Below are 27,852 nucleotides of genomic sequence, written 5' to 3' on the forward strand. Positions count from 1 at the left end.
TGCTGAAAAAGCAAGGCTGGGTCCATACCTCCTCCTGACTTCAAGCAAATGCACTTCTCCCTTCCCTCCTCCCTGCTTCTCTCCACCCCCGCTCATATTTTTATTTGACCTTAGAATATCAACTCTCATTTGTTCGTGCTGAAATCTCTTTGCAAGATTTCTCTGGCCTCAGACTAAGAGCTTTTCTTCCAATTGTTCAGTCAAGTAAGTGCATGCGTGGAGAAAAAACAAAGGAAGGAGAACTTCTGATAGCATAACCTAAAAATAAACCTTCCTGCTTTTTCTCTCATTTACAAGTTCCATTCTGCTGAAAAAATGGAATATCAGAAACTAGTAACCAAGGGGGGGAAGTGCTAAACAAAAACTCAACCAAAACAGCTTTTCAGACATCAGACTGTATGAGTAGTGAGAGGCTGGACTGGGTTGCCCAGGGAGATGGTTGAGGCCCCATGGCTGAAGGTGTTTAAGGCCAGGCTGGATGAGGCTCTGGTCAGGCTGCTCTAGGGTAGGGTGTCCCTGGTCATGGCAGGGGGGTTGGAACTGGATGATCCTTGTGGTCCCTTCCAACCATAACTGATTCTATGATTCTGTGAATTAGTTCAGGACCTGCTGAGTCATCTGGACACCCACAAGTCCATGGGACCAGATGGGATCCATCCCAGGGTGCTGAGAGAGCTGCCCGGGGAGGTGGTGGAGTCGCCGTCCCTGGGGCTGTTCAAGGCAGGAATGGACGTGGCACTTGGTGCCATGGTCTGGCCTTGAGCTCTGTGGTAAAGGGTTGGACTTGATGATCTGTGAGGTCTCTTCCAACTCTGATGATACTGTGATACTGTGAGATTCATATCAAGGAGCTTTTTACTCATTGATGCTTTTCTGACAGATCCTCACAGATGATTTTACTTCTGCAGTAAACTTGGCTCTTATTTTGTCTTCTCTTTCCTCTCTGCCACTTTGTGTAAGGTTGTCAAGCAGCTTTCCCTCGATACCAACTGACAAATCTCTTTACCTGTGTCCCAAGATCCTTCATCCTGGCCAAGGCAAGCTCTCTCAGGTTCCCATGCTCCACTCCAGAGCTGACAAGTGGCATAGGGATGTCTCTGCATACAAGAGGAAAAACAAAAACCTCAAATAACTGCCTCAGCAGACAATACATCACCAAGCACCATTACAGAGCTCTAAGCCAAGATCCCAAAGAGCAGATCACAGAATGTACCTGAATTACCTTTGTTTCAAGTCTTTGGTTGAAGAAGTAACACAGGCAAAACACAACTCAAAGCAGGAGAAATATGAAGGGGAAAAGTGATGGATTTTAGTACAAAGACTGAAGACAAAAGCAGGTTTTGGCAACCTTAACAAACAGGTTACAGATTTACTCAGCTGGTCACTTCTGCCAGGCAAGCAGCAAGAGAGGAAGGGGACAGAGTGTCAAGTTGTGGCAGGGGAGGTCTAGGCTGGATGTTAGGAGGAAGTTGTTGGCAGAGAGAGTGACTGGCATTGGAATGGGCTGCCCAGAGAGTTGGTGGAGACACCATCCCTGGAGGTGTGGAAGCAAAGCCTGGCTGAGGCACTTAGTGCCATGGTCTAGTTGACTGGCCAGGGCTGGGTGCTAGGTTGGACTGGCTGAGCTTGGAGTTCTCTTCCCACCTGGTGCAGCTTGAGGCTGTGTCCTCTTGTCCTGTCACTGGTTGGCTGAGAGAAAAGACCAACCCCCACCTGGCTACAACCTCCTTTCAGGTAGCTGTTCACAGCAATAAGGTCTCCCCTAAGCCTCCTCTTCTCCAGGCTGAACAACCCCAGCTCCCTCAGCCTCTCCTCATAGGGTTGTGCTCCATCCCTCTCAGCAGCCTTGGTGCCCTTCTCTGGGCATGAGAGCAGCCCAGGCAGCCTGGTCCAGTGTTCCAGCACCCTTACAGGAAAGAGGTTTTTCCTCATGCTTAGGTGAAACTTCTCATGTTCTAGTTTGTGCCCACTGCCCCTTACCCTATCCTTGGGCACCACTAAAGAGTCTGTCTCCACTCTCTTCACCCCTACCCTTGAGATACTGATGAACATTGAGAAGATGCCTGTTCAGTCTGCACTTCTCCAGGCTAAACATCCCCAGATCTCTCAGCCTTTACTCATTACAGATATGTTCCTGTTCCCTCAGCATCTTTGTAGCCCTGTAAAGAAGTTCTATTTAGCAAATGATTTGCAGCAAAACCCAGCCAGAAAGGACAGGGACATCCTGTGGAAACGTAAATCACAAGTCTATAAATGACAGAACTCCTTTCTGCAGCTCTCCTAGGAAGGAACTACAATGAAATTTGAAAGCATGACCAGGTTTAGCCTCTCCTCTGTCTTCCAGGGCAGTTTGTGCCACTAGAGCTTACAAAAGCAGGATCCTTTTGTGAAAGAAAGATTTATGCATCCAGCTGAAAAAGAAATGTGCAGATTATTGGCACATCCCAATCCACACTCACCTTTCCTAATGCTGTGCTGTATCACAGGATGTTAGGGGTTGGAAGGGACCCAAACAGATCATCAAGTCCAACCCCCCTGCCAGGGCAGGACCACACAATCTAGCTCAGGTCACACAGGAACACACCCAGAGAGGCCTTGAAAGGCTCCAGAGAAGGAGACTCCACAACCTCCCTGGGCAGCCTGTGCCAGTGCTCTGGGACCCTTACAGTAAAGAAGTTCCCCCTTGTGTTGAGGCAGAACCTCCTGTGCTGCAGCTTACACCCATTGCTCCTTGTCCTATCCCAGGGAGCAGTGAGCAGAGCCTGTCCCCCCACTCCTGATCCCCAGCCCTCAGATGTTTAAGAACATTGATTAAATCCCCTCTCAGTCTTCTCTGCTCCAGACTAAATAGCCCCAGGTCCCTCAGCCTCTCCTCGTCAGCCATGCCTTCCAGTCCTCTAATCATCCTTGTAGCCCTGCTCTGGACCCTTTCCAGTAGATCCCTATTCCTCTTAAAGTGGGGAGCCCAAATATGGTGAATTCAGATGCTTCTCCCTTCCCCTGGTCAGCCTGGCACACCTGGTAACACAGCACTCAAGTGCACTATGCTGTAACCCAAACCCTCTCTGCTCTTCCACATTGAGCTGTTAAGCTTACAGAAAAGGAAGCTCAGGGGAGCCCTTCTCATTCTCTACAACTACCTGAAAGGATGTTGGACTGAGGTGGGAATGGGTCTCCTCTCCCAAATAACAACTGACAGGACAATAGGAAACAGCTTCAAGCTGTGCCAGAGGAGGTTTAGGTTGGACATTAGGACCAGGCTTAGCCTTGAACCAGGCTGCCCAGGGAAATAGTGGGTTCACCATCCCTGGAGTGATTTAAAAACATGCAGAAGTGGTGCTAAAGGACATGGTCAAGTCCTGGCACTGCTGACTTAACAGTAGGGCTCAGTGATCCTGAAGGTCTCTTCCAACTTAAACAATGTTATGATTCTGTGATTCTATAAGCATGAAGGATACTCAGTAAATTGTACATTGCCTGTCTCTAAACAGGGCTCAAACACTCCCTGGTGAGTTCCTTCCTCCTTTCTTTTATCTGTGGAAGCATTCAAGAGAGCAACAGAAAGAATATCACAAAGAACCACACAGAGAATGGGATAGTTTAGGGAATTGGTAATGTAATTATCTTCTTCCATGTTGGTTCAGTAGTGATTGAAAGTCATCACCATCCAGCAGCTGTCTGATGACCTCTGTAAAATGTATTAATTGATCTATTCAGTTCCTTGAGGACTTGCATTCACACCATGGCCTCCATTAACAATTACTATTTTGGGCCAGAGCTGTACAAAAGATAAAGGACTTCAAGGGTCCTAAATATCTGATCCTTGTGCTGCTTCAGCCTTGTGGAAGTCTGAGACACCAGCAAGATGGGCAAGAAAAGGAGGGCTACAAACACGACACAACTGGAATGTCCCTCTGAGGAAGGGAGCCTGATACATCTGGGGCTCTTTAGCCTGGAAAAGAGCAGACTGAGAAGAGACTTTTTCAGTGCTTATCAATATCTGAAGTATCTGAAGGGGCCTACAAAAAAGCTAGGGAAGGAGTTTTTAGGCTATGAGGTAGTGACAGGACTAGGGGAAAACGAGCAAAGCTGGAGGTGGAGAGGTTCAGAGTGGAGGTGAGGAGGAAATTGTTCATCATGAAAGTGGTGAGAGGCTGGAATGGGTTGCCCAAGGAAGTGGTTGAGGCCCCATCCCTGGAGGTGTTTAAGGCCAGGCTGGATGAGGCTGTGGGCAGCCTGCTCTAGGGTAGGGTGTCCATGCCCATAGCAAGGGGGTTGGGAATAGATGGTCCTTGTGGTTCCTTCCAACCCTGACTGATTCTACGATTCCATGAATATCTAAAGGGTAGGAGTCAAGATTCTTCCCAGTGGTATCCAGCAACAGGACACAAATTAGAAGACAGAAAGTTTCACCCATGCATAAGGTAAATCTTCTTTCCTGTGAGGGTGCTGGAGCACTGGACAAGGCTACCCAGAGAGGTTGTGAAGTCTTATTCTCTGGAGGGATTCCAAACCCACCTGGGCATGATTCTGGGCACCCTGTTCTGCATGATCCTGCTTTAGCAGGACTGTTGAACTATAAGATCTCCAGAGGTCCCATCCAACCCTCTGCCATGCTGAGATGCTGTGATTTTCTTTACTGTTAAGAACGAAAATGAGAGCTTCAAGACTCCAAGACTCTCATCTCATTTGAGCATCAAGCTTCAGATTTTGGCACAACTTTCTCCAGCATAATCAAAAGCTCTGTTTTTTTTGTTTTTTTTTTTAAATTTCATTTCACTTTCCCTGGGTTTTCTGTTTGTTTGGATGTTTGTTTGTGTTGGGGTTTTTTTCTCTGGTTGGTTGGTTAAGTTTTGCTTGGTTTTGTTTGCTTGTTTTTAGTTCTCCTGTAAGCAAAAGGGTCTATGAAATAAATCCCTCTCCTCTTATGCCAAAAAGTCAAGGCAAAACACAATTAGCCAACCAGTTCATTTATTCAGTGGCTTTCTTTTGAGTAAATAAGACACTGCAGAGCCAACATAACATACTTTAAAGAGCTTCAATTAGAGGAAATGAGCGCTTCACATCATGACTAAAGGACACACTAGGGGAGAATGGCATTTTCATCAGTGTATGTTGGATCTACAGTGATAATCTAACTAAATGCCTTTCTTCTAACAATGGAACAACTCCAAAAAGTCAGGCTGGATGTCATTTCCACCAGGGACACAGATAAAGCATCATGACATCTTCCCAGGGTCTTTAGCTACACCCAGAGTCAGCTATGAAGCAGTAAATGAATCACCGCCAATAAAAGATCGATTACAACATACAGTAACTTGAGCCCCTCTCATCTGCCTCCTAGGGAGCAAACCACATTAAAACATGAATGTGAAAAATAACATTTTGAAGAAAGAGAAAGCAAAAAGAGAGGTTTTCCATCTGCCACTTCAGATGAGAGCAGGGTATTTAAATCAGTGCCCTGTGTGCATCAGGAGCCTGCACGCTCTCTGCCTGTTTCGAGCAGCCACAAGCCAGCACCGTAGCAGTGAGTTTAGGACTTGTTAAGATGCTGAACAAATTCAGGGATACAGGGGATTAAATCCTGGCCTTATTAATGTGCAATTTGCCAGAAGCTTCAACGAGGCCTATTTAATCTTCTGTTTTCCAAACGTTTTGCATGACTTGGAACAATTGGGAAGCAGCTGATGAAGCGCACAGTGAAACATCTAAAGCCTTGAGTGGGCTCACGGCTCTGACTTCTTTTACAATCTCGGTTGACTAAAGCACTTTATTTCTTCACACTGACATCTCCCCACCAGTAGAATGGAAATAACATTTCTATAAAACACCAAGATCCATGAAAGAAGACTGTTCAAGGTGTGTGGTACTATTCATATCATTTCATACCTTCTCACACACCGAAGCACTTTGGTGAGAATGAGAATCGTAAAGATTCAGGATAAATACAGTACAAAGCATCTCCTGCAGCTACAAAACACCCTGGAAGATACACTGTTCTCCAGCCAACCATTAGAAACAAAGATTCAGTCAGGGTTGGAAGGGACCACAAGGATCATCTAGTTCCAACCCCCTGCCATGGCCAGGGACACCCTACCCTAGAGCAGGCTGCACACAGCCTCACACAGCCTGGCCTCAAACACCTCCAGCCATGGGGCCTCAACCACCTCCCTGGGCAACCCAGTCCAGCCTCTCACCACTCTCATGCTCAACAACTTCCTCCTCATGTCCACTCTGAACCTACCCACCTCCAGCTTTGCTCCATTTCCCCCAGTCCTGCCACTCCCTGACAGCCTCAGAAGTCCCTCCCCAGCTGTTTTGGAAGCCCCCTTCAGATCCTGGAAGGCCACAAGAAGGTCACCTGGGAGCCTCCTCTGCTCCAGCCTGCACAGCCCCAACTCTTTCAGTCTGTGCTCACAGCAGAGCTGCTGCAGCCCTCTCAGCATCCTCCTGGCCCTGCTCTGGACACACTCCAGCATCTCCACAGCCCTCTTGGAATAGAGACTCCAGAACTGGATGCAGTACTCCAGGTGGTGTCTCAGCAGAGCACAGCAGAGGGGGAGAATCACCTCCCTGGCCCTGCTGGCCACACTTCTGCTGCTGCAGCCCAGGCTCTGCTTGGCTTTCTGGGCTGCAAGTGCACACTGCTGGCTCCTGTTGAGCTTCTCCTCCAGCAGCACCCCCAAGTCCCTCTCCTCAGGGCTGCTCTCCAGCCACTCACTGCCCAGCCTGATTCTGTTATTAGCAACAGCATCTTTTTGCTGTTGGTGGTGGGTTTTTTAAACATACTTAACCTGGCTCCCTGAAGCAGAACGACTTCTACAGTGCTTTGCCAGGCTTCATTGTGCATTATTGTGTTCAGTTCTGGGGCCCCCAGTTCCTCAGGGAACTGCTTGAAAGAGGCCAATGCAGAGCCACAAAGATGATTAAGGGAGTGGAACAGATCCTTATGAGGAAAGGCTGAGGGAGTTGGGGCTCTGTAATGTGGAGGAGACTGAGGGGTGACCTCATTCATGTTTATAATGATGTGAAGCACAGTGTCAGGAGGATGGAGTCAGGCTCTGCTCAAGTGATGTCCAGTGACAGGACAAGAGGCAATGGGTGCAAGCTGGAGTGTGGGAGGGTCTACAAGAACATAAAGCAAAACTTTTTCACAGCTTAAGAGAATCATAGAATCAGTCAGGGTTGGAAGGGACCACAAGGATCATTAGTTTCAACCTCCCTGCCATGGGCAGGGACACCCTACCCTAGATCAGGCTGGCCAGAGCCCCATCCAGCCTGGCCTTAAACACCTCCAGGGATGGAGCCTCAATCACCTCCCTGAGCAACCCATACCAGACTATCACCAGTCTCACGCTCAACAACTTCCTCCTCACATCCAGCCCAAACCTACTCACCTCCAGCTTCATTCCCTAACAGGGACAGGCATCTGCTAGAGAGAGTCTAGGGGAGGGCTACAAGGATGATTAGGGGACTGGAGCACTGCCTAATGAGGAGAGATGGAGAGAACTGGGAATTTTTAGTCTGGAGAAGAGAAGATGGAGAAGAGATTTAATAAACGTTTATAAACACCTGAGGGCTGGTCAGGAGTTGGGGACAGACTCTGCTCACTTGCTCCCTGGGATAGGACAGGAAGTGACGGGTGCGAGTTGAGCACAAGACATTTCACCTCAACATCAGGGGGAACTCTGCTAGATTATGGTCCTACTCTGGCATGGGGGTTGGATTTGATCCCAAGCACAACTCCAAGCTGGGTGGCAAATGGCTGAGAGCAGCCCTGAGGAAAAGGCCCTGGGGGTCTGAGCTGATGAAAAGCTCAACAGGAGCCTGCAGTGTGAGTGCAGCCCAGACAGCAACCCTGTGCTGGGCTGCAGCAAGAGCAGTGCAGGCAGCAGGGCAAGGGAGGGGATTCTGCCCCTTGGCTCTGCTCTCCTCAGACTCCACCTGGAGTTCTGGGTGCAGTTCTGGAGCCCCCAGCACAAACAGGACATGGAACTGTTGGAGAGAGTCCAGAGGAGGGCCACGAGGATGCTCAGAGGGCTGCAGCAGCTCTGCTATGAGGACAGGCTACAAGAGTTGGGACTCTGCAGCCTGGAGAAGAGCAGGCTTCCAGAAGACCTTATAGTGGCCTTCCAGTATCTGAAGGGGACCTACAGGAAGGCTGGGGAGGGACTAGTGACAAGGTCTTGTAATGACAGGACAAGGGAGAATGGGTTTAAACTGGAAGAGGAGAGATTCAAACTAGATCTTAGGAAAGGGTTCTTTCCAGTGAGGGTGGTGAGACACTGGCACAGGTTGCCCAGGGAGACTGTGGATGCTCCCCCTTGGAGATGTTCAAGGCCAGGTTGGATGAGGCCTTGAGCAACCTGTTCCAGTGGGAGGTGTCCCTGCCTATGGCAGAGGGTTGGAACTGGATGCTCCTTGAGGTCCTTTCCAACCTAAACCATTCTACGATTCTATGATCTCAAGAGGTCCCTTCCAACCCCCAACATCCTGTGACCCTGTGACCCATAGCATGTTCATGAAACACACAGGGAAAGAAAGGAGGTCTCTATAGCTAAAGAAAGGACACATCTCCTGCAATAAAGAAACAACCCACAGCCAGAAGACAACTATCATTAAAGTACTATGTGGGCTACAGCCTGTGATCTTGCCTGGCTGGCAGGGAAAAAAAAGGCCTCCTGAAATCTGGACTTTTCTGGGTGCACTGAAGAGGCAGTTCAATTTAAACAGCTTCTCATTCCACTTGGCCTTTCCCAGAAGATGCAGTTTGAAACAAAACCAAACTTTTGTGCATTAATGATTAAGGCTGAAAAGTACTGAAAGGCTGAGTCAGATCTTGCTGTAATTAAAGAGAGAATCCCTCCAAGTGCAATAAACGAATAGAACCAAATCTACAATAACTAAACACACACCACAGAAAGTTACCTCTGAACACGGTACACACGTGTCCACGGTGGGACAAGGGCCAGGATTCTGGCCACCAGATCCACAAGAGTGCTGGGGGGGTAGCTCTTGTATCTTCCAGTCTTCCAGAGCTCGTAGAGACCAGTGCCACGGATCACCAGCGTAGGATAGAGCTTCATGCCGTCAGGGCGGAAAGCAGGGTTCTCAAACAACTCCTGCAAAACACAGCCAGAAAGAATACTGCAAGTCATAGAATCAGAGAATCAGAGAATCAACCAGGTTGGAAGAGAGCTCCATGCTCAGCCAGTCCAACCTAGCACCCAGCCCTGCCCAATCAACCAGACCATGGCACTAAGTGCCTCAGCCAGGCTTGGCTTCAACACCTCCAGGGACGGTCACTCCACCACCTCCCTGGGCAGCCCATTCCAATGCCAATTTCTCTGTCAGGGCAAATGCAACTCTGCATCTCCTGGGGCTTCTGTGTTCTCCTTTTAACAGACTGGTAAGAGGCAATTTTAAGTGTGTTTTAAAAATGAGTGGCTTTGAGTTCATAGAATCATAGAATCAGCCAGGTTGGAAGACAGCTCCAAGCTCAGCCAGTCCAACCTAGCACCCAGCCCTGGCCAAGCAACCAGACCATGGCACTAAGTGCCTCAGCCAGGCTTGGCTTCAACACCTCCAGGCACACAGACTCCACCACCTCCCTGGGCAGCCCATTCCAATGCCAATCACTCTCTCTGACAACAACTTCCTAACAACATCCAGCCTAGACATCTCCCAGCACAACTTGACACTCTGTCCCCTTTTTCTCTTGCTGCTTGCCTGGCAGAAGAGCCCAACCCCACCTGGCTACAGCCTGCCTTCAGGTAGCTGTAGACAGCAATAAGAAGCTTCTGCTGATCCTCATTTTCCACCTAATGATGAATGTTCAAAGCATTAAATATGTTCAAACAGGAGAGGCAATTTTAACTGTGTTTTAAGAATGAGTGGCTTTGAGTTCAGAGAATCATAGAATCAACCAGGTTGAAAGAGACCTCCAAGATCATTCAGTCCAACCTATCCCCCAGCCCTATCCAATCAACTAGACCCTGGCACCAAGTGCCTCACCCACTTGGCAGCATTTATCAGTTTTGGGGCATTTTTTTAATGAAAAGAATCACAGAACCTTAGAGGTTGGAAAGGACCTCCAGAGTTCATGGAGTCCAATGGCCCTGCCCAAGCAAGATCACCCAGGGTAGTTCATACCGGAAAGCAGAGCATCATAGAATCAGTCAGGGTTGGAAGAGACCACAAGGATCACAGCATGTTAGGGGTTGGAAGGGATCCAAGGAGAGCATTGAGTCCAACCTGCCAGAGCAGGACAATACTACCTGACACAGATCACAGAGGAATACATCCAGACAGGCCTTGAGAGTCTTCAGAGAAGACTATCATCTAGTTCCAATCCCCCTGCCATGGCCAGGGACACTACCCTAAAGCAGCCTGGCCAGAGACTCAGCCAGCCTGGCCTTAAACACCTCCAGGGATGGGGCCTCAACCACCCCCCTGGGCAACCCATTCCAGTCTCTCACTGCTCTCATGCTCAACAACTTCCTCCTCACATCCAGGTGGGTTTGGAGAGTCTCCAAAGAAGGAGAAGGAGACTCCACAGCCTCTCTGGACAGCCTCTTCCTATGCTCTGCCACCTGTGTGCCCTGCAAGCTCACTCTGTCTGTACTCCAAGTTGCCTCGAAGCCCTATGTGATGGTTTGGGTGCTACCTGTCCCTCCACACTTAAAATCACCCAGACTACACTCAGTCACTGGAAGCTCAATGAAGCTTTATATTTAGAGCTTAGCACAAGACACAAGCAGGTATTTACAACATCTACAGCTACAGACAGAAATAGACAAGTTAAAAGGTAATACAGAAACACAACAGCCCTCTCAGAAACCAGAGTCCCCAGGAGGGGCTCCCAACCACCCTTCCACCTTCTTCCCACCATTCTACCTTACCCCAGACTTTGCCTTACATTCAAGGTGACTTTGGATGGTCAGCCAGGGGGGTTAGGAAGCAGAAGGATTAGTCAGGCAGCAAGTTAGAGAGAAAAATGCAGTCCCAAAAACAGAGACTCTGTTATCTATGTTTATGTCCTTGCTTTTACACACCTAAACAAGCCTATGAGTGCAGTAGACACCACCATTGTTTCCTTTTCACAACCTTTAGTCTAATTCTCACCTGGAGAAGGCTGATTAAGTAGGGCTGGGGGATAGGTTGGACTGGATGATCTTGGAGGTCTCTTCCAACCTGGTTGATTCAACGATTCTATGATTCAAAATATCCCAGCTAGGCTCACACTAGCACACCTTATACAGTTTAGCAGTCTGGATGCTGGTTGCAGCTGTACTGTAAAGGATAAAAGTATGTTCTAGATTGAAAGAGAAAGCCACCAAAGAAAAGAAATCCACATGACAGTGCTGCAAGTCAAATCTGCACCTCACTTCTCTCTACCTTTCAGCTTGAATTCAATAGATATGGCACCATCTATTGTAACAGACTCAGCTCACAATAGGAATAATAGGAATGAGTGTACTTATCTTCAATCTCAGCAGAACACCTTTAGAGATTAATCAGTGTGTCTGGGACACATCATTTGAATAGCAATGAAGAAAAACAGATTTGTTCTACAATGATCTTCTGAGCAATCCTGGAGAACAGGAGGACAAACTGCATCTCCTGCTAACTCCCTATGACTAAATCCCAGCAAAGAACTGCATGAACACCACTGGCTCCCACTACACAACAATCACATGGGGTTTGCAGATAAAAATACAGCAAAGGTGATTCAAACTATGCCATTTACAAAAGAAAAAACCCTCACAACAAACCCCTCCCCAAACCAACCAACAAAAAACAAACCACCAGCCAAAAAAAAAACAGACCCCCCAAAAAACACCAAAAAGAGCCTGCAAAAAAAACCCTCCAAACCAAAAAACACTTGGCAAGGGAACTGGATGTTAGGAAGAAGTTGTTGCTAGAGAGAGTGATTGGCCACTGGGATGGGTTGCACAGAGATGTGGTGGAGTGACTGTCCCTGGAGGTGTTCAGGAAAAGCCTGGATGAGGCACTTAGTGCCAGGGTCTAGTTGACTGGACAGGCTGGGTGCTAGGTTGGACTGGATGAGCTTGGAGGTCTCTTCTAACCTGCTTGATTCTGTGATTCAAGAGAATCAAGCAGGTTGGAAGAGACCTCCAAAATCATCCAGTCCAACCTAGCACCCAGCCCTATCCAGTCAACCAGACATTTTAGCAGGGCCTGTTGTGACAGGACAAGGGGTGATGGTTTTAAATGAGAAGAAGGAAGAAATGAGGGTAGTGAAACAGTCGTGCAGGCAGAGCACAGAGGTGATAGGTGCTCCATCACCTATCAGCACTGCAGGACAGGCTGGACAGGGCTCTGAGCAAGCTACTCTAGTTGAAGGTGCCCCACTGAACGAAAGGGGGTGTGGACTGAATGGTTGTGGACATCTCTTCCCACCCAAACCATTCTGTGATTCTGCCACATTTCCTGCCACTGCTGGAGTCAAACCACCTTCTAGTTCTGGACATCCCTTCCCACCCAAATCATTCTGTGATTCTGCCACATTTCCTGCCACTGCTGGAGTCAAACCACCTTCTAGGTTTGGACATCTCTTCCCACCCAAACCATTCTGTGATTCTGCCACACTTCCTGCCACTGCTGGAGTCAAACCACCTTCTAGGTTTGGACATCTCTTCCCACCCAAACCATTCTGTGATTCTGCCACATTTCCTGCCACTGCTGGAGTCAAACCACCTTCTAGGTTTGGACATCTCTTCCCACCCAAACCATTCTGTGATTCTGCCATGTATCCTGCCACTGCTGGAGTCAAACCACCTTCTAGGTTTGGACATCCCTTCCCACCCAATCCATTTTGTGATTCTGCCACACTTCCTGCCACTGCTGGAGTCAAACCACCTTCTAGGTTTGGACATCCCTTCCCACCCAATCCATTCTGTGATTCTGCCACATTTCCTGCCACTGCTGGAGTCAAACCACCTTCTAGTTCTGGACATCCCTTCCCACCCAAATCATTCTGTGATTCTGCCACATTTCCTGCCACTGCTGGAGTCAAACCACCTTCTAGGTTTGGACATCTCTTCCCACCCAATCCATTCTGTGATTCTGCCACATTTCCTGCCACTGCTGGAGTCAAACCACCTTCTAGTTCTGGACATCCCTTCCCACCCAAATCATTCTGTGATTCTGCCACATTTCCTGCCACTGCTGGAGTCAAACCACCTTCTAGGTTTGGACATCCCTTCCCACCCAAATCATTCTGTGATTCTGCCACATTTCCTGCCACTGCTGGAGTCAAACCACCTTCTAGGTTTGGACATCCCTTCCCACCCAAACCATTCTGTGATTCTGCCACACTTCCTGCCACTGCTGGAGTCAAACCACCTTCTAGTTCTGGATATCCCTTCCCACCCAAACCATTCTGTGATTCTGCCACATTTCCTGCCACTGCTGGAGTCAAACCACCTTCTAGTTCTGGATATCCCTTCCCACCCAAACCATTCTGTGATTCTGCCACATTTCCTGCCACTGCTGGAGTCAAACCACCTTCTAGTTCTGGATATCCCTTCCCACCCAAACCATTCTGTGATTCTGCCACATTTCCTGCCACTGCTGGAGTTAAGCCACCTTCTAGGTTTGGACATCCCTTCCCACCCAAATCATTCTGTGATTCTGCCACATTTCCTGCCACTGCTGGAGTCAAACCACCTTCTAGGTTTGGACATCCCTTCCCACCCAAACCATTCCGTGATTCTGCCACATTTCCTGCCACTGCTGGAGTTAAGCCACCTTCTGGAGTTTCCCCTGAAGTCCTACTGCTGGAATAAAGCACCACAAGCAGCCTGCTGAGAGCAGGAGCTCCCCACCTGGGCAGCTCCAAGCGGCTCTGTTGGTTGACTGAGCTTCATAAAACCACACTTTAAAAGACAGCAAATGGGTTTGCTGCTAGTTTAAGCACATCAAAATGGATCTGCACAGACCTGAGCACAGGCTAGACACAGCAGGACAGAAAGAGGTGAGCAAGGTCAGAGGAACGGCAGGACCACATCAGCCCAGTCTGTTTCTGGCAGACTCCCTGCCTAAGCCTGGGGCCAGCTCCAGCAGCCTCTGTCCTGCACACCCACAGTTCTGTGCCACCTGACCTGATATGCAGCTACAGGAAAAACAGAGCAGAGAGTTAATCCAGCTGAAAAAAGAAGTCCTTACAGAGAGACAGGAAAAGCTGGTAAGGAAAAAACAAGATCTGAACCACGGGCAAAGTCATAAGAATATAGAATGGTTTGGGTGGGAAAGGACCTTCAAAAGGTCATCTAGTCCAACCCACATAGAATCACAGAATCATAGAATCAATCAGGTTGGAAGAGACCTCCAAGATCATCCAGTCCAACCTATCACCCAGCCCTAACCAATCAACTAGACCATGGCACTAAGTGCCTCATCCAGGCTTTTCTTGAAGACCCCCAGGGACGGTGCCTCCACCACCTCCCTGGGCAGCCCATTCCAATGCCAATCACTCTCTCTCTGAAGAACTTCTTCCTAACATCCAGCCTAGACCTCCCCTGGCAAAACTTGAGACTGTGTCCCCTTGTTCTATTGCTGGTTGCCTGGGAGAAGAGGCCACCCCCCACCTGGCTACAATGCCCCTTCAGGTAGTTGTAGACATCTTCAGCAGATGAGATTGCTCAGAGCCTCATGTAGTCTGATCTGGAATGTTTCAAGTGATGGGACATCAACCATCTCTGTAGGCAGCTTAGGCCTGTGTCTCACCACCTTCAGCATAAAGAATTTCCTCCTTCCATCTAGTCTAGACCTCCTCTCTTACAGTTTAGAACCACCACCCCTTGTTCTGTTGCAAAAGGCCCTGTTAAAAACATTGTAATCTCTCCTACAAGCCCTTTTAAGTACTGAAAGGCCACAATAAGGTCTCCCCAAAGGGTTCTCTTCTCCAGGCTGAACAATCCCAAGTCCACATCGCTGCTGCAAAATTAGCTGTCAAATCCTCATTCATGGTCTGATGAAGCTTCAGACATCATCATCCCTGCACCACTGCTGGCTTAAGCTCCAGACTGCCCCATAAAGGAAAACCAAGACAATGGGGAAGTATTTAGTTTACATTGCACAGGGTTGTTTCAACTCAGACCAACTCACTCCATGAGTTACCTGCAGCTTTGCAAAGCAGCTGTGCCAGAAGCTGACACTGCTGAGAGAACCCCATCTAAACACAGCCTCATTGAGACCACCCCATTAGAGAGCTGCTAAACAATTTGGTTCATGCAGAAAGTGTGACCCATATTCCTTACCCTCAACCTCCACATGGGCTAATCACTTTCTCCTCAAAGAGCATCCGAGACACAAGATCAACCCCTCCAGACAGGTAAAACACTCTGTATCCCATTAAGCTGTACTGTCTATAAAGTGAACAGTTTACAAGGAAGATGGCCAAAGGCAGATAAAACCAGATGACTCTGAAGTCCACTTGCAAGGTGCTTACTCTGGAGTGTGTGTAGATGTAAGATCAGCCTCCTCCTTTCCTCTGGACTGTTCACGCACTCCATGCACACCACTCTTGATCACCACAGATGTTACAAGGCCACCATAAGAGTTAAACCCATACTTCCCTTGCCAGTTCTGAGAAATAACAAACCCACTGTCATCACCTCTGAGCACAGGACATAAATGACTTCTCTGGAAGCATTCTGGGCTGGTTTGTACTGCAGCTCCACAGGATCACAGGATGTTAGAGGTTGGAAGGGACTCAAGGAGATCATTGAGTCCAACCCCCCTGCCAGAGCAGGACCACACAACCTAGCACAGATCACAGAGGAACACATCCAGACAGGCCTTGAAAGGCTCCACAGAAGGAGACTCCACAACCTCTCTGGGCACCCTGTGCCAGTGCTCTGGGACCCTTACAGTAAAGAAGACTCCTCTTGTGTTTATCCTAGAGGAGGCTCAGGGATGACCTTGTTGCTGTCTACAACTACCTGAAGGGAGGCTGTAGCCAGGTGGGGTTGGGCTCTTCTGCCAGGCAAGCAGCAATAGAAGAAGGGGACACAGTCTCAAGTTGTGCTGGGGAAAGTCTAGGCTGGATGTTAGGAGGAAGTTGTTGGCAGAGAGAGTGATTGGCATTGGAATGGGCTGCCCAGGGAGGTGGTGGAGTCACCATCCCTGGAGGCGTTGAAGCCAAGCCTGGCTGAGGCACTTAGTGCCATGGTCTGGTTGACTGGATAGAGCTGGGGGTAGGTTGGACTGGATGATCTTGGGGGTCTCTTCCAACCTGGTTGATTCTATTCTATTCTAACCCAAAAGGAGAGACTTCCATCTTTTGTGGGTGGTTAGACATGCTGTAATGTAAACAAACAACTGTGAAAGGAGGAGTAAGAAAAAGGTGTGAGAGGTGATTGCTATGATGGGAGGAGTTCTATGGCCAAGCGGTGCTGAGGAAGAGAATGACAATAAGGACACAATGATGCTTCCCAGTGAGATACTGAATGGTAAATAAACCACTCTGGCAAGAAAAAAAGGCCTCCAGTAAAGTATTTACATTCACAATGATACTAAACATAACAGCCCATATGATTCAGCAGTCAGAATATTTCAATGTGCCCTGATTTACATTGCAGATTAAAGGCAGGCATCAGTGCAGCACTAAGGCTAAAGCCATGCAGCAGTCAAAGGCAAGGGCAGAAGTGAAGGTTCCTAATCACATCCTGCATTTTGCCACTTCATCCACAATGCACATTTTACATCAGTACACTGAGCTAGCTGATAATGCTACTTCAAATTTCAGCAGTGCTGACACTAAAAATGAACATATTTCCCTCTTTATTTCTTAAACTGCCTCCCAAAATATTCCTCAAGTTTCATATTTCAAAAGTCATTCATAGAATCAGCCAGGTTGGAAGAGAGCTCCAAGCTCAGCCAGGCCAACCTAGCACCTAGCCCTGGCCAACCAATTAGATCATGGCACTAAGTGCCTCAGCCAGGCTTTGCCTGAAGACCTCCAGTGATGGCAACTCCACCACCTCCCTGGGCAGCCCATTCCAATGCCAATCACTCTCTCTGACAACAACTTCCTAACAACATCCACCCTAGACCTCCCCTGGCACAACTTGACACTCTGTCCCCTTCTTCTCTTGCTGCTTGCCTGGCAGAAGAGCCCAACCCCACCTGGCTACAGCCTCCCTTCAGGGAGTTGCAGACAGTAATGAGGTCTGCCCTGAGCCTCCTCTTCTGCAGGCTGCACACCCCCAGCTCCCTCAGCCTCTCCTCACAGGGCTGTGCTCCAGGCCCCTCACCAGCCTTGATGCCCTTCTCTGGACACCTTCCAGCACCTCAACATCTCCCTTGAACTGAGGAGCCCAGAACTGGACACAGCACTCAAGGTGTGGCCTGACAAATGCTGAGTGCAGGGGCAGAATAACCTCCCTTGTCCTGCTGGCCACACTGTTCCTGATGCAGCCCAGGATGCCATTGGCTCTGCTGCCCACCTGGGCACACTGATGGCTCATGCTCAGCTACTCTCTACCAGCACCCCCAGGTCCCTTTCTGCCTGGCTGCTCTCAGCCACTCTGTCCCCAGCCTGTAGCACTGCTTAGGGGTAGTTCACTTTGAACAATATAAGCAAGCAGTGCCTCCCTGTTTTCCTGAACCTCTTTTTTCCAGCTGTAAACTTTAAACAGTTTCTGTAAATCCCAATATTTAAAGGCTTAACCTTTTCTCATTTACAAACTCTTTTAACTAAGTCTCTCATGAAACAAAGGGACTATAAACCACTAACACATGCCAAGCTTTAGTAGGAATTGGGGCCTTTTCTGTTTTTAATTAGACACTTTAAAAGGTGTCTTCAACTGATAAAAATGTTCATAACAGTTTACCTGCCAAAACAAATTCAAACCCCAAACCAACTGCTGCTGCAGAGACAACATTTGTAGCATCACAAGAGTCCACAGGAGGCTTTCCATCAGCTCTAGCAAGCACTTAGTGAGGGCTTAAATCCACCTCTGTTAATGCACTGTGAAGTTAAAGGCTGAAGATGACCTAGAGAGGAAGGATCCTTAGGTATTTCCAGTCTTTGTGAATCACTTAAGGACATGGTGTAGAGAATAAATATTCCAAATGGAAGCACAAACAACTTCAAAGCTCCTACAGCAATTTCCTCTGAAGTTCCTTCTCCTCTAAAGACTGCAAGCCAACAGACATTTAACATCTCATACAACAGCAACAGATGCTAAGGTTTGTGTGCATAGACAACGGAGGAGACAGGAGGGATCGATCTAGTGCCTTAATTGTACCTTTACACTTGATCTAAGAAAGAAGTTGTAAAGGAAAGATGGTGAGACACTGGCCTGGGTTGCTCAGAGAAGTGGTTGATGCCTCATTCATGAAAATATTCCAGATCAGGCTGCAAAGGACTTGGAGCAGCCTGATTTGAATCATAGAAACAACCAGGTTGGAAGAGAACCTCCAAGATCATCCAGTTCAACCTAGCACCCAGCCCTGGCCAGTCAACCAGACCATGGAACCAAGTGCCTCATCCAGTCTTTGCTTGAACATCTCCAGGGACAGCGAATCCACCACCTCCCTGGGCAGCCCATTCCAATGCCAATCACTCCCTCTGCCAACAACTTCCTCTTAACATCCAGCCTAGACCTCCTCTGTCACAACTCAGAATCATAGAATCAGTCAGGGTTGGAAGGGACCACAAGGAGCAGCCACTTCTGACCCCCCTGCGATGCCCAGGGACACCCTACCCTAGAGCAGGCTGCACACAGCCTCACACAGCCTGGCCTCAAACACCTCCAGCCATGGGGCCTCAACCACCTCCCTGGGCAACCCATTCCAGCCTCTCACCACTCTCATGCTCAACAACCTCCTCCTCACATCCAGTCAACCTGAGACTGTGTCCCCTTGTCCTGCTGCCGCTTGCCTGGCAGAAGAGCCCAACCTCACCTGGCTACAGCCTCCCTTCAGGTAGTTGTAGACAGCAATGAGATCTGGCTGAAGGTGTCCCTGCATGCTGCAAGAGGAGTGCAGCAGATGACCTTTATAGGTCTCTTCCCATTCAAACCATCCTATGATTCTGTAATTTTCCTTAAAAAGGTCAGTTCAGATCAGCTGCCACTGAAATGATTTGGAAGCTGACAAACACAGACTTCTTCATGCCCTAACATTTCCTCTAGCTGCCCAATTTATGTAATACTAGAGAAGAGCTGCATACTTTTCCACAGTAAATAACATTAGAAGTAAGCAGAGAATCCTGGAATTTACAATGTATTATTCCTTTTGGCTTCACCTGAGCTCCATTAAACACACTTGACTTGGAGGAACAGCTGCTCTGTGAATTACAAACAATGAATCTTAATAAGATGCCATCAGCACCAATTCAGTCTACAAGGTTATACAAGTTAGCTGCTAACATGCTTTATGAGAGCAGTAATTGATTTCAGTAGCATATGCCTTTGTTGGAGAAGCTCCCTGTTATTAAAGCTAATGGCATCTATAGGATCCATTCATCCACCATCTCATAAATTCACTGCCACTATGAATAATCAGGGTCCAGTGGGTGTAAAATCAATCATTTTGATGCCAAGAAAACACTGATTTTTCTGTCAGGGCAGGCATAACAAAGTGTGCAATGGAATCCTTTTGTCCAACTCCCAGCAATTGCTCTGAGTCTTAAAAATGGCATGATCTAGGAATTGCTGTCCAAGAAAACAGACATGAGGTGAAAAGCAAGAGCCACTGTAACAGTATGGGAAACAAAACCAGTGGTGCTCACTCACAGGATGAGGGGGAATGGGCTGGAACTTGAACACAGGAGGTTCCATCTGAACAGGAGGAAAAACTCCTTTCCTGCAAGGGTGCTAGAGCACTGGACCACAGAATCATAGAATCAGTCAAGGTTAGAAGGGACCACAAGGATCATCTACTTCCAACCTCCTTGCCATGGCCAGGGACACTCTACCCTAGATCAAGCTGGCCACAGCCTCAGACAGCCTGGCCTTAAACACCTCCAGCCATGGGGCTTCAACCACCTCCCTGGGCAATCCAGTCCAGCCTCTCACCACTCTCATGCTCAACAACTTCCTCCTCACCTCCACTCTCAAGCTCCCCAGCACCTCCAGCTTTGCTCCATTTCCCCCACTCCTGACACTCCCTCACAGCTTCAGAAGTCCCTCCCCAGCTGTTTTGTAGCTCCCTTCAGATCCTGGAAGGCCACAAGAAGGTCACCTGGGAGCCTCCTCTGCTCCAGCCTGCACAGCCCCAACTCTTTCAGTCTGTGCTCACAGCAGAGCTGCTGCAGCCCTCTCAGCATCCTCCTGGCCCTGCTCTGGACACACTCCAGCATCTCCACATCCCTCTTGGAATAGAGGCTCCAGAACTGGATGCAGTACTCCAGGTGGGGTCTCAGCCGAGCACAGCAGAGGGGGAGAATCCCCTCCCTGGCCCTGCTGGCCACACTTCTGCTGCTGCAGCCCAGGCTCTGCTTGGCTTTCTGGGCTGCAAGTGCACACTGCTGGCTCCTGTTGAGCTTCTCCTCCAGCAGCACCCCTAAGTCCCTCTCCTCAGGGCTGCTCTCCAGCCACTCACTGCCCAGCCTGCATTTCTGCTTGGGATTGCAAGCTGCCCAGAGAGGTTAGGGAGTCTCCTTCTTTAGAGAGATTCCAAACCAGCCTGTGCAACTTGCTCTGGGTGACTCCGGTTTAGCAGGGGTGATGCACTAGATGATGTCCAGAGGTCCCTTCCAACCCCCACCATTTTGGGATTCTGTGAATCAAGAGCCCTGGAACTCAAGCATTTCACTTTCACATGTGTTTGCAATAACTATTTTAGATAGACAACCTTTTAACCACCCACATATCTGTTCAGAGCTGCAACAAAAAGGTCAAATGATTTGAGATCGTTATGAGACCACACAGTGATTAGATCCCATTTTCAAGTTGAGTAACAGCACAAATCAGCCAACATTAAAAGGTTATGCCTCCAATCAGGTTTTACTGACCACCTGAGGTATAGAACAAGTTAGTAGAATGTTCTGAAGGCACCCAAAGGCTGCACCTCTCCAAAAAAAAAGAGGAAAATACTCTTTTATGGGATTCCACTTGCACATTTTACAGATCAAAAGGTTCAGTCACCACCTTCAATCTTGTTTTCAAGATATTCATCTGTTTGAGGAAGGTTATCAAGTTACAGGGTAAGTGCAGCAATTAGAAACAAACTTATTTACTAAAATGTCACCATTTGCTATAAAAATAAAGGTCATCAGAATGCCTTTTTTTTTTAGTGACTGTCCACCAGCAATCAGGTGCCATTCAACTTGATTCTTGAATTAGTTCCTTTACTACAGTCCCTGCATTAAACAGATGATTAAATTAATCCCAGGCTACATTAAGATGAACATTATCTTAACTCTCCACATTACAGCACTCCTTATCTCCATCAGCTGTATTATTTATAACCATGAATAGTGGTAGCACTTGAAAGCTCCAGCGTTGAGTGACACTTCCAACTCTACAGGGAACGAACAATCACTTAGTAGTTTAATTATATGCATTAACAGAGGCTTGTGGCTCTGGTTTGATTCTGAATTTGCATTTTCCCCTCCCCCTTGTAAATGCAAGTCTAATCAAAACATAATGGTAGGCTCTGCAGTCACTGGTACCAACAATGGCCAAGTGACCGAGAAGGATAGGTTAAATGGTGCTTTTTTTCCTGCCTTTGTGTCTCAGCTCTAATTTCAATTTCCCAGAGACTCAAATACAGTTGATAGAACCAATAACAATTTATAGGATGTCCTTTCATCTTCCCCCTTCTTTCCCAAAGAAAATGAATTAGATGTAAAGAGAGGCAGGCAACCAGCAACAGAACAAGGGGACAAAGTCTCAAGTTGTGCTGGGGGAAGTGTAGGCTGGATGTTAGGAGGGAGCTCTTGCCAGAGAGAGTGATTGGCATTGGAATGGGCTGCCCAGGGAGGTGGTGAAGTCATCATCCCTGGAGGTGTTGAAGAAAAGCCTGGATGAGGCACTTAGTGCCATGGTCTAGTTGATTAGATAGGGCTGGGTGCTAGGTTGGACTGGATGATCTTGGAGGTCTCTTCCAACCTGGCTGATTCTATGATTCTATGACTGGATAGGGCTGGGTGCTAGGTTGGACTGGCTGAGCTTGGAGGTCTCTTCCAACCTGGCTGATTCTATGATTCTATGACTGGATAGGACTGGGTGCTAGGTTGGACTGGCTGAGCTTGGAGGTCTCTTCCAACCTGGTTGATTCTATGATTCTATGGAAGGTAAGCACACCCAAAGAAATAATCTCACTCCGATTTGGAAGTTAAAAAGAAGAAAAGTTTAACAGCAAATAAAAGGTCTGTGAGGTTGGGAAGTTACAAAGGTGTAGGGAAGGGAAAACAAGATACAAAATAGGTAAATGCAAGCAGATTTGATAGCAATGGTTTGTCTGCCTCGTGGGTGATGGCCACGTGGCAAAAAAACCAGAGACCCAGGAACAGGATGGTGGTTGCTGCTGAGCAGGGAGGCAAGGGAGAGAGAGCGAACAGGAAGTCCTCCTGCTTTTATGGTTCTTAGACAGGAAGGGGGAATGGACTAACCACCATCATCACCTGGTAGCATTCAGACCCACCCGCAGGGAGGGGTCAAGACCACCTGGGGTCAGGTTGAAGACCATTCCCCCAGGAGGGTTAACCCTGTACACTTTGGAAGACGCACATCAGCGAGCACCACTTGTCACCTGGGAAGCAAGGAAATGCAAGTGCTGACAGCAAGCTGAGAAGTGGTCATTTTGAAGTCACTCAGCACCAGCCTTTCAATTGTGTGACTTTAGACTACCTATTAAATTCCCAGATGATGATAAGATACTACTCGCTGACTGGTCTGAACCCTGCCTGTTTGCAGGCTCTGATCCAGCTCACAGTATCACAGTATCATCAGGGTTGGAAGAGACCTCACAGATCATCAAGTCCAACCCTTTACCACAGAGCTCAAGGCCAGACCATGGCACCAAGTGCCACATCCAATCCTGCCTTGAACAGCTCCAGGGACGGCGACTCCACCACCTCCCCGGGCAGCCCATTCCAGTGTCCAATGACTCTCTCAGGGAAGAACTTTCTCCTCACCTCCAGCCTAAATCTCCCCTGGCACAGCCTGAGGCTGTGTCCTCTCGTTCTGGTGCTGGCCACCTGAGAGAAGAGAGCAACCTCCTCCTGGCCACAACCACCCCTCAAGGTAGTTGTAGACAGCAATAAGGTCTCCCCTGAGCCTCCTCTTCTCCAGGCTAACCAATCCCAGCTCCCTCAGCCTCTCCTCGTAGGGCTGTGCTCAAGGCCTCTCCCCAGCCTCGTCGCCCTTCTCTGGACACGCTCAAGCATCTCAATGTTCCTCCTAAACTGGGGGGCCCAGAACTGAACACAGTACTCAGGGTGTGGTCTAAGCAGTGCAGAGTACAGGGGCAGAACGACCTCCCTGCTCCTGCTGACCACACCACTCCTGACAAAGACAGCAAACAGAACAGGACCTGGTACTGAGCCCTGGAGAAAACCATTTGTGACCAAGTGTGACTTTATGTAGAGACAAACCAAGCAGCATTCAGTCAAAGACATGAAGGTGTCTTCAGCAGGATGCTTGCTGAAACTACTCACCTCAGTGTCATCGACACCCACATGCTTTACATGGTGTAGAAACCAGATGCTGGTGGACAAAGAGGCAACAAGCCTGTTGTCTCCCATCCCTCCTATGGTCTCTTTCTGCCCCTGGACCAGCAGGATCTAGAGACTATAGGTTTTAATGCATGTGTTTTGATTTTTAGTATCGAACAGGATCAGATATGATTAAACAAACAAAAAAAACAACACCAAATTTGCACGTTTCTGTTGCAAACTAGAGCATGGATTAGGCACTTAGTGCCATGGTCTGGTTGACTGGATAGGGCTGGGTGCTAGGTTGGACTGGATGATCTCGGAGGTCTCTTCCAACCTGGTTGATTCTATGATCTAACACTGCTGGAGAGCTGTTACCTCCAAGTTTGCACAGAACTTACTCCAAGTTGATCCTAACCCTGTGACAGTCTACCATTGCTATGCTATTTCACAGAACTTCATAGATTGGCAAAGACCCTCAAGCTCCTCAAGTCCAATCATCAGTTTCACACTGACAAATCCTTGACTAACCCAAATCCCTCAGCACAACATCTCATCGCTATGAATCAACACTGCTCAGGCCACACCTTGAGTACTGTGTCCAGTTCTACGCCCCCAATTCAAGAGAGATGTTGAGGTGCTGGAAGGTGTCCAGAGAAGGGCAACAAGGCTGGGGAGGGGCCTGGAACACAAACCCTATGAGGAGAGGCTGAGGGAGCTGGGGGTGTGCAACCTGCAGAAGAGGAGGCTCAGGGCTGACCTCACTGCTGTCTGCAACTGCCTGAAGGGAGGCTGTAGCCAGGTGGGGGTTGGTCTCTTCTCCCAGACAACCAGTAATAGAACAAGGGGACACAGTCTCAAGCTGTGCCAGGGGAGATCTAGGCTGGATGTTAGGAGGAAGTTGTTGTCAGAGAGAGTGATTGGCATTGGAATGGGCTGCCCAGGGAGGTGGTGGAGTCACCATCCCTGGAGGGGTTCAAGAAAAGACTGGATGAGACACTTAGTGTCATGGTCTGGTTGATTGGCCAGGGCTGGGTGCTAGGTTGGACTGGATGATCTTGGAGGTCTCTTCCAACCTGCTTGATTCTTCGATTCTATGATTCTGTGGTTGGAAAGGAATACCAGGATTATCCACTCCACCAGGACCATGCAGTCTTATTTGATAATAAGAGGAGACATTTAAGATTTGTAAGAGGCCTTGGGCATCAGCAGCATGACCTTGCAGCACGGTTTTGACTCCTGAACTCGTGCTCTATACAAACACTGAGCCATATCTCTCCAGACTGTGCTCACTGCACCGAGCAGCTCCATCTGCTTCATCTTGCAGGTGCTCCAAGTGAGTCTCCATTTATTACGCAGCTTTGGAGAAACCCAGGAGAATACCTCCATCAATTTGCTGTGAAGTTTCACCTTCACTCTTACCAAGCACAGAACTCTGGTCTGTATCTTTCTGGAAGGGTCAGCTTTCCACAAGTGCTAAGTACAGGAAACAGGGCATTTTTCACTGTCTTAAGCAGAGCATTTTTGCAGCACATCTCCCTGTAAAGCAAGTCTTCTCTCTTAAAAAAACATTGAGACCAGCAACTCTATAACATTTGTGATAATCTCATCCTTCTTCATCAGGCCTCTCCATAAGGAGCATCAATACAGCCATGTGCTCTCTCTCACCCCATGCAGCTTTGCAAAAGCTTCTCTCATTTATGTTCACAGCAAAACCACTGTGGTTTTTTTTTTCCTCCTCAGTATGGTTTCTTAATTAGGAAAAAAAAAAACCCAGCCCACCAAACCACCAACTAAATCCTCCACATTTTCACTTGGACATCATGTTTTATCCACTCTCATGACAGGCATTTGGTAGCTGACAATCATCTAGGCTAAAACACATCTTTTGCTGAATGATGATCTCTTTGTCTAAACGCCTGGAACATTTGCACACATCCCTTTATTTCTGCTCTCCTTTCCATTTGGCTCCATGTTCCCAGCCATATGCTCATTACCAACTTCAGCAGCAAAAGGCTTTAGTGACAGAGCCCCAGCATACAACTTCCAAATGCTGGTACAAAAAAAATCATCACTTAAAACATGACTGTATGAGGCTATGCAATCCAGGGTGATCTGGGGATTGCTAAAGACAGAAGTGAGCTTTCAGTTCAGGCAGAAAAAGGGTCTCAACTGCAGCTTTAGCAGACGTTTTTTTCTGAATGGGAGACTGTTTTAAAGGTAGTGATTGCAATTATCACCACTTTTATAGCTGGCATGCTGGAGGAAAACGTGTGTGAGGACAAAAGCACCAATTCATAAAGACAAAGGAATGGATCCAAGAGCCATAATAAATGCAGTTTTCCACACAGCCAAGCAATTTATCACACCCATCCTAACGGCACACCAATGTGTACTGTTACTGTGCAGTACGATGCAAGGTAGCACAGATCACACTGCTACTGAACCACCCTCTGCATTTGCTGGTTTCAACTGCCACACCTAGCCAGGGTACATGTGGATCCCCAAAAAGAGAAGGGATTATTAGTTTTACCTGTACCATTCAAGTGATTCAGCTTATCTAATATACACCGTCACACTGAGGGCTAGGAAGATGCTGAGGGGACTGAAGCACCTCTCTGGCAAAGAAAGGCTGAGGGTGACCTGATCCTAGTTGAGGATGCCCCTGCTTGCTGTAGAAGAGGTTGGACTAGATCACCTTTGGGGGTTCCTTCCAACCCAAAGCATTCTATGATTTTATGACTCTGTGACCTGGGGCTGTTTAGCCCAAGGAAGAGCAGATAGGGAGGATGCCCCTGCTTGCTGTAGAGGAGTTTGGACTAGATCACCTTTGGGGGTCCCTTCCAACTGAAACCATTCTATGATTTTATAATTCTATGACTTGGGGCTGTTTAGTCCAGGGAAGAGCAGAGAGAGAGAGGATGCCCCAGATTGCTGTAGAGGAAGCTGGACTAGATGACCTCTAGGGGTCCCTTCCAGCCCAAACCATTCTATGATTTTATGATTCTATGATCTGGGGCTGTTTAGTCCAGAGAAGAGCAGACTGAGAGGGGATCTTTTCAATTGCTGATTAGAATCTAAAGGGCAAGAGGATGGGGCCAGATTGTTTTTCCAGTGGGACCCAACAATACAACAAGAGGCAGAAGGCACAAGTTGGAACCTAGGAGGTTCCATCTGAACATGAAGAAAACCTTTCCTGTGAGGGAGCCAGAGCCCTGGACCAGGCTGCCCAAAGGCCATAGTATCATAGAATCAACCAGGTTGGAAGAGACCTCCAAGATCACCCAGTCCAACCTAGCACCCAGCCCTAGCCAGTCAACCAGACCATGGCACTAAATGCCTCATACAGGCTTTGCTTCAACACCTTCAGGGACGGTGACTCCACCACCTCCCCGGGCAGCCTCTGCAGAGATTACAAACCTGCCTGGACACAATTCTGGTCAATCTACTCTAAGTGAATCTGCTTTAGCCAGGGGCTAAGCCAGATGATGTCCATTGGTCCCTTCCAATCCCAGCCACGCTGTGACTCTGATTTAACTTCCACTTCCTTCCTGTGTTGCACATACACAGAGAGAGCTTTGACCTGCTTTATATGAATCACACTTAGAGCAAACTCATTCAGCGAGCAAACAGAAGTTACACTTCCACACAGCCACTGGCGAGGCAGAGCAGCTTTGTGCACACAATTCAACCATCTGCAGAAGTGGGCACACACTGGGGCTTTATCTAGATATTTTATCCACTGAAATACAAGTGCAATTATCTGTGAAAATAGTTTCTAAAAATAGCCTGTTCCTTACTACCACGATCCTCATTAACATAAGAATTACCACCGCGTTGGCCAGAGTTCATGAAACTCTAATTGTTTCCAAAGTGAAGAGGTTTTTTTAGCTCCAACATTTACTAAGGCTCCAAAAGAAGCTCTAGTAACTGGAGGACAGCTCATTAAATACCACCTAATCTGTTCTTTTGCAGAGGTAATGCTGGCTACCTGCCAGTAATAGTGTTTCAATGAGATGTTTAGCAGGAATTGAAAGGAAAATCATTTGCCCCCTGAAATATTTCAGAGCTGTATTTTAAAACACAGATAATTGTCTTCCCAAAAGAGTGAAAAAAAAAAATCAATGTGGATCAGCAGTTTAATTGCTTTTTATTACAGTTATTAAAAGCTCCTGATAGAGGTGCAATATATTAGTTCCATTATGAATTCCATCTCC

General features: G+C 48.0%; 1 protein-coding gene across 2 annotated transcripts in view; it reads right to left on the reverse strand.

Annotated features, from left to right (window-relative positions):
* The window catches only part of ELP3 (elongator acetyltransferase complex subunit 3), a 153,791-nt gene that overhangs the window by 51,093 nt on the left and 74,846 nt on the right, over window positions 1-27,852 (reverse strand). For both annotated transcript variants that reach the window (XM_064146646.1, XM_064146647.1), the window contains exons 10-11: window positions 8,929-9,122; window positions 1,007-1,097 (exon numbers count right to left, since the gene is read on the reverse strand). In XM_064146646.1, coding sequence (XP_064002716.1) covers window positions 1,007-1,097; window positions 8,929-9,122 — 285 coding nt within the window. The remainder of the gene's footprint in view (window positions 1-1,006; window positions 1,098-8,928; window positions 9,123-27,852) is intronic.

Source organism: Pogoniulus pusillus, chromosome 7, assembly GCF_015220805.1.
Source record: "Pogoniulus pusillus isolate bPogPus1 chromosome 7, bPogPus1.pri, whole genome shotgun sequence".
Lineage (NCBI taxonomy): Eukaryota > Metazoa > Chordata > Aves > Piciformes > Lybiidae > Pogoniulus > Pogoniulus pusillus.